At 40.5% G+C, this 7,904-nt stretch overlaps 1 protein-coding gene across 1 annotated transcript; it reads right to left on the bottom strand.

Moving 5' to 3' along the window:
- Positions 1-758: 758 nt before the first annotated feature.
- On the bottom strand, positions 759-7,787 carry LOC148057888 (myb-binding protein 1A-like protein). Its single transcript, XM_087782715.1, has 10 exons — positions 7,620-7,787; positions 7,363-7,523; positions 7,142-7,276; positions 5,824-5,914; positions 4,958-5,089; positions 4,835-4,903; positions 4,654-4,767; positions 2,879-2,980; positions 2,695-2,819; positions 759-1,167 (listed from the first exon to the last, which is right to left on the bottom strand). Exons 1-10 carry the CDS (start codon positions 7,758-7,760, stop codon positions 867-869), a joined length of 1,371 nt encoding a protein of 456 aa, XP_087638841.1. The 5' UTR covers positions 7,761-7,787; the 3' UTR covers positions 759-866.
- Positions 7,788-7,904: the final 117 nt, after the last annotated feature.

Here is a 7,904-nt window from a genome sequence, read left to right as displayed (position 1 = left end):
ATAAATAATAAATAAATGTGAATAATGAGGATAAAATAAATATATGTAAATAATGATTAAATAATAAATAATAAATGTAAATAATGAGGATAAAATAAATAATAGTAAATAACAAGGTAAAAATAAATAATAAATCATAAATAAATGTGAATATTGAGGATAAAATGCATAATAAATAAATCTAAATAATGAGGGAAAATAAGTACATTTATATAACGAGGTTACAATAAATAATAAATGAATGTTAATATGAGGATAAAATAAATAAATGTAAATAATGAGGATAAAATAAAAAAAATACAATTTAAATGTAAATACTAAGATAAAATAAAGAATATATAAACGTAAATAACGAGGATAAAATAATTAATAAAAAATGTAAATAATTATAAAATAATTAAAAAAAATAAACAATGATAAAATAGATAATGTTTATACGAGGATAAAATAAATAAATGTAAATGATAAAATAAAAAATAAATGTAAATAATGAGGATAAAATAAAAAATCGTAAATATTGAGGATAAAATAAACTAATAATAAAAATGTAAACAATGAGGATTAAATAAATAAATGTAAAATCGAGGATAAAATAAATAAATGTAAATGAGGATAATATAAATAAATAAATGTAAATAATTATTAAATAAATAAATCTAAATAATTAGGATAAAAACATATATTAGTCAATAACGAGGAAAAAACAAATAAACAATAAATAAATAATAATAAAAAAAGGTAAATAACTTCTCCAGATGTTCGGCAGGAAATAAGAATTTATTGTTTGAAATGAAAAGTATTTTTATTTCCTCATAAGAAACGATTTCATGAACGACAACTTAAAAAAAAACAAGTTTAAGAAAAGGTCAGTTTTGTCCTCCATCTTTCTTCTGTTTCTTCTTCTTCTTCTTCTTCTTCTCTGCAGGTGTCGTGACCTTCGACGCTGCTCGACCTTCAGCCGCAACTTTTTTCTTCTTCATCTTCTTCTTGGGTTTGTCTGCGTCCGTCGTCTCTGCAGGAGTTTCTGCTGTTTCTGCTGCAGCTTCTGCTTCTGAAGCGTTTCTTCTCTTCCTTTTCTTGCTCTCCGGGAGGAATCCCTTCTTCTTCTTCTTCGTCGTCGTCTCTTCAGCGACGACAGGAGGCTTCGTCTTCTCCACCTTCGGTTTCCTGTCCACGCGTTTAATCAAGTTATTATTCAACTAGTTATTAAAGGAGTTAAACAAGTTATTATTCAACTAGTTATTAAAGGAGTTAATCAAGTTATTATTCAACTAGTTATTAAAGGAGTTAATCAAGTTATTATTCAACTAGTTATTAAAGGAGTTAATCAAGTTATTATTCAACTAGTTATTAAAGGAGATAATCAAGTTATTATTCAACTAGTTATTAAAGGAGTTAATCAAGTTATTATTCAACTAGTTATTAAAGGAGTTAATCAAGTTATTATTCAACTAGTTATTAAAGGAGTTAATCAAGTTATTATTCAACTAGTTATTAAAGGAGTTAATCAAGTTATTATTCCACTAGTTATTAAAGGAGTTAATCAAGTTATTATTCAACTAGTTATTAAAGGAGTTAATCAAGTTATTATTCAACTAGTTATTAAAGGAGTTAATCAAGTTATTATTCAACTAGTTATTAAAGGAGTTAATCAAGTTATTATTCCACTAGTTATTAAAGGAGTTAATCAAGTTATTATTCCACTAGTTATTAAAGGAGTTAATCAAGTTATTATTCAACTAGTTATTAAAGGAGTTAATCAAGTTATTATTCAACTAGTTATTAAAGGAGTTAATCAAGTTATTATTCAACTAGTTATTAAAGGAGTTAATCAAGTTATTATTCAACTAGTTATTAAAGGAGTTAATCAAGTTATTATTCAACTAGTTATTAAAGGAGTTAATCAAGTTATTATTCAACTAGTTATTAAAGGAGTTAATCAAGTTATTATTCAACTAGTTATTAAAGGAGTTAATCAAGTTATTATTCAAGTAGTTAATAAAGTAGTTATTCAAGTTATTATTCAAGTAGTTATTATTCAAGTAGTTATTAAAGTAGTTATTCAAGTTATTATTCTAGTAGTTATTCTAGTAATAATTCTAGTTATTATTCATGACATGTCAATTCAATTACATTATATTTAATGACACGTTTACTATAAAGGTTTTAAACTTTAAAGGTTGTATTTGGTAGTTTATATAAATTAACTCAAATTACAATTAATTATTTATTTTTTTGACAGTTTGAGATTCTAATACAAAATTCATCAAAACGCATCAAATATCCAAACGTCACATGATCGTCTGTGAGTCTCATGATTGGCTGACAGTCCAGCAGCTCTGAGATCTGTTGGTTTGGTCTGAGACTCTATTATAACAACATTGAATTTAAAATGTTTGAATTTAAAAATATTGACTGAATTAATGGAATAAAACATTCAAATTGTTAATTTTAATAATAATAAAAAAAGGTTTTTAATTAAAAATAATTCTTAGAATAGTTAAAAAACAATATATTAATATTTTACACATTAAGTTTGAAATAAATGCTCAATATTAATATTAAAATAAAAATAAAAATGTATTTTTGAATTATTAGAAAAAAATAATGAAATCCAAATATAAACATGAGAATTTTGGATGAAATGACTTTAAACGATGAAATGATATACAATAGGTCAAAGGTCAAACGTACGTGACCCCGAAGCGTCTCATCAAAGCCCAGTAATGATCCTCAAACTTCCCGCTGCTCTTGAAGGCCACGGCGCTGGTCAGATCCTCCAGAACCTTCTGCAGATCCTTCAGGTCCACGGACAGTTTCTACAGACGCAGACTCGTCAACACGTGTCGTCGCCGTGGCAACGAGCGACACCACTGACCTGCTGCTGGACCACCTTGACCAGGTACTGGGCCAGCTCCAGGACCCGGACCAGCTTCTCCTTCACCAGCTTGTTCTCCGTCTCGCCCACTTTTCCCAGAGACTGTCGACGAGAACATCCGTCAGAACCGTCAGGAGCCGATACATTATGACCGGCTTCACTTCAACGCACCGGGGAGGCTCATACCTCTGCCAAGGAGCTTCTTCTACGTTAATTGTGAATGGATTTGGTTCTTGAATCATTTGTACAAACACAAGAGTCGTCATGTGGGACGTGAGCAGCAGCAGTGAACGGCCACTCGAGTGAACAATAGTTAGAGCTTCCATGATCTAATAATAATAATAATAATAAATAATCTTGCGACACAAACCTATGGAAACACATTTAACCACAACTTTGTTTTATCTGAACCTCTCGGGTCATCAACTCGTGATTGACAGGTCATCGACCCGTTGATTGACGGGTCATGGACTCGTTGATTGACGGGTCATGGACTCGTTGATTGACGGGTCATGGACTCGTTGATTGACGGGTCATCGACTCGTTGGTCATCGACCTGTTGGTTGACGGGTCATCGACTCGTGATTGACGGGTCATCGACTCGTGATCGACAGGTCATCGACTCATTGATTGACAGGTCATTGACTCATTGATTGACAGGTCATGGAGTCATTGATTGACAGGTCATGGAGTCATTGATTGACAGGTCATGGAGTCATTGATTGACAGGTCATGGACTCGTTGGTTGACGGGTCATCGACTCGTTGATTGACGGGTCATGGACTCGTGATCGACAGGTCATTGACTCATTGATTGACAGGTCATGGAGTCATTGATTGACAGGTCATGGAGTCATTGATTGACAGGTCATGGAGTCATTGATTGACAGGTCATGGACTCGTTGGTTGACGGGTCATCGACTCGTTGATCGACGGGTCATCGACTCGTTGATTGACAGGTCATGGAGTCATTGATTGACAGGTCATGGAGTCATTGATTGACAGGTCATGGACTCGTTGGTTGACAGGTCATGGACTCGTTGGTTGACAGGTCATGGACTCGTTGATTGACAGGTCATGGACTCATTGATTGACAGGTCATCGACTCATTGATAGACAGGTCATGGACTCATTGATTGACAGGTCATGGAGTCATTGATTGACAGGTCATGGAGTCATTGATTGACAGGTCATGGACTCGTTGGTTGACAGGTCATGGACTCGTTGGTTGACAGGTCATGGACTCGTTGATTGACAGGTCATGGACTCATTGATTGACAGGTCATGGAGTCATTGATTGACAGGTCATGGAGTCATTGATTGACAGGTCATGGACTCGTTGGTTGACAGGTCATGGACTCGTTGGTTGACAGGTCATGGACTCGTTGGTTGACAGGTCATGGACTCGTTGATTGACAGGTCATGGACTCGTTGATTGACAGGTCATGGACTCGTTGATTGACAGGTCATGGACTCATTGATTGACAGGTCATGGACTCGTTGATTGACGGGTCATCGACTCGTGATCGACAGGTCATGGACTCATTGATTGACAGGTCATGGACTCGTTGATTGACAGGTCATGGACTAGTTGATTGACAGGTCATGGACTCGTTGATTGACAGGTCATGGACTTGTTGATCGACAGGTCATTGACTCATTGATTGACAGGTCATGGACTCGTTGATTGACAGGTCATGGACTCGTTGGTTGACAGGTCATGGACTCGTTGATTGACAGGTCATGGACTCGTTGATTGACAGGTCATGGACTCACCGCCGTCAGCTGACTCGTCACCTTCTCGCACGTCTGCGTCCAGGCGGCGCCGCTCAGCAGCTGCTGCACGTCACGGCTCTGCAGCGCTCGCAGCACCAGCACACACGCCTGACCCTGAACACAGCAGCACACGTCAGCGCCGGCTCCGGCTCCCCCTCGGACCCTCGGACCCGGTCCAGACCTGCTGGTGGTCCCGGACTCCAGACGTGATGCTCTGCACGGTCCAGTCCAGCAGCTTCACGCACAAGACCTGCAGGAGCGACAGGTTAGATCACGGAGGAGGACGGAGGACGACGACACTGACCGGGAATCTGACGAACAGGTCGGCGAACATCGCAGTGGTCAGTGGACTCTTCCTGCGGCTCATGAAGGAGGCCAGAGCGTCACGGAAGAGGCTGCAGACACGATCCAGGTCCACCTTCCCCATGAGGCTCAACTGGAGAGAAGAAGATTCAACACAACTTCACATGTCGTCTTGACGGTCATCGTGACGACTGCTGCCTCTAGAGGCCGCAGGTGTAATTGCAACACAAACATGAACAAACACTGAGAATATTATAATTGAAAATAGAAATTATTTTATTTACACACTATTTATTGAAGGAAATAAAATGACTGGTAAAAATATGATTTAAAAGCCGAATAAATAAAATAACGAAAACCACAAGATCCCTATGATGACTGAGGACGAGAGGATACAGCGACTCCAGCAAATGTTTGGACACATTTTGTGAAAAAATGTAATTTAAGTGAATCTTTATTTCAACTTTATGTTGTATTTATTCATTACAACTGAATTTAAAGTTAAATATCTTATAGAAAACAAGAATCTAAAATAGTCACAAACTTAAATAATCGTCAACAATCGTTCTTGCACTAAAGTCTCAAAGGCGGTTCTTCAAACTTCCTGGTGAGCGTCTAGAGAAGACACTCGTCCACTGACCCACTTCCTGACCCACTTCCTGACCCTCTTCCTGACCCACTTCCTGACCCAGAATCCGCCGCCGCCGGGATCTGAGAGTAAACTTTTAATTAGACTCGAGCGTCGAACCCGCGACCTACTTGCCGAGGAAGGTGCGACTCGCTCTAATTGGACTCGTTAACGTGTCACGTCTCAGCGGGGGGTCAGAGGCAGAGGTCAAGAGGTCAACTGATGAAAGGTCAACATACGTCGTCGGCCGATTCTTTCTTCTTCTTCTCTTCCTCTGTGGAGTCGCCGGCCGGAGAACCTCGCAGAACCTTCACCACGTAGAGTGACGCACTGCAGACACACAAGTTAGTCGTCGTCGCAACACACACACACACACACACACACACACACACACACACACACCCCGACACAAACACACAGACACACACACACAGACACACACAGACACACAAACACACAGACACACACACACACACACACACACACACACACACACACACACACACAGACACACAAACACACAGACACACAAACACACACACACAGACATACAAACACACCAATATGTTGAAACTTAAAAATCGAACATTATCAAAATGAATGACTTTTGAAAAACTAAAGTTAGATATACCAGTTATTAAAAAACATTTTTTAAAGACTAATAATTCATAAATATTGAATTTACAGAATGTATTTTTGAATGATCGGAATTAGAAAATCAAACTGTGTTAAAAAATATTTAAAAATATAAATTGTTATGCTTTAGAAACAACAACGTATCAATAAAAAGATTTCAAGTCTCAACATTTGAATTGTTTAAATTCATTCAATCTTCCATATCGAAGCAGCAGACGTGAGATTGAAACGATGTGTTGTGGCTCGCCCTGGTGGCGGAACAGGGGAGTTGCACTGTTGCGTCACTGTCTCATGAACATGTTGTTGGATCCTTCAAAACATCTTTGAACTTTAGCCTTGATGTCAGTAAATGTTACTCTTGTCTCACACTCAAGTATTTGCGTGTGTGTGTGCGTGTGTGTGTGTGTGCGTCCGTCCGAGTGTGTGTGTGTGCGTGCGTGTGTGTGCATGCGTGTGTGTGCATGCGTGTGTGTGCATGCGTGTGTGTGCGTGCGTGCGTATGCGTGCGTGTGTGTGCGCGTATGTGTGTGTGTGCGCGTGCGTGCGTGCGTGCGCGTCCGAGTGCGTGTGTGTGTGTGCGTCCGTGTGTGTGCGTCCGTCCGTGTGTGTGTGCGCGTGCGTGCGTGTATGCGTGTGCGTGTGTGTGCGTGCGTGCGTGTGTGCGTGCGTGCGTATGCGTGCGTGTGTGTGCGCGTATGTGTGTGTGTGTGCGTGCGTGCGTATGCGTGTGTGTGTGTGTGTGTGTGCGTGTGTACGTGTGTGTGCGTGCGTATGCGTATGCGTGTGTGTGCGCGTGTGCGTGTGCGTGTGTGTGTGTGTGTGTGTGCGTGAGTGTGTGTGTGTGTGTACGTGTGTGTGTGTGCGTGCGTGTAAGTGTGTACGTGTGTGTGTGTGTGTGTGTGTGCGCGGACACTCGTGCACCTGAAGTAGTAGAGTGCGACCGAAGACTCCGACATCTTCTGAGCCTTCAGCATCAACTTGCTGAGCAGGTCGTGCAGCTCCTGGTGTCGGTCGTCAGCCGTCTTACAGTAAACTCTGGACCTGCACAGTTGATTCCTGCAACACGCGTGTGTTACTTCATCACGTCAATCAAACAACGACGTGTGTGAAGATCAGATCATGATTGACAGGTCCTTCTGCACCTGAAGATGTCGGCAGCTCTGCGCAGGAAGTCCTGCTCCTGCTGGTCGCTCTGGCCAGAACTCATGCCTTCCTCGATGATGGACAACAGAGGCTCCAGCAGACCCAGGACCAGAGGGCTGCCGGCCTGCCGGGCCACAAACACCTCCACGAGGTCCAGCACCTACAAGAGACTCATGTGTTTATTCCAGACCTTCTCACCGGATCAGTCTCATGACACAAAGATGATCACGAGAATCAAAAGTGTTTCTGAAGATACCTTGATCTTAAAGTCTCTGACCAGCGTCTTCTCCTTCCTCAGCTTGGTTTTCTCGTCCTTCTTGGCCTGAATCCTTTTCTTCTGCTCAGTAAAAAGTGCAGCCAAATTCTTGTCCAACTTCATCATGGCCTCGTCGTCCATGTCGTCACTGCTGCTGTCGCCCCCTGCTGTCGGCTGAACACACAACCATGGTGAACATTCATGGTGTCATGGGATCGTCTGTGTGCGTCATCTGTGTGCGTCATGGGATCGTCTGTGTGCGTCATCTGTGTGCGTCATCTGTGT

This window comes from Callionymus lyra, unplaced genomic scaffold, assembly GCF_982586985.1.
Source record: "Callionymus lyra unplaced genomic scaffold, fCalLyr1.hap1.1 HAP1_SCAFFOLD_422, whole genome shotgun sequence".
Lineage (NCBI taxonomy): Eukaryota > Metazoa > Chordata > Actinopteri > Syngnathiformes > Callionymidae > Callionymus > Callionymus lyra.
Note: the sequence above shows the minus strand (reverse complement) of the source record. Positions and strands in the feature narration are given on the sequence as shown.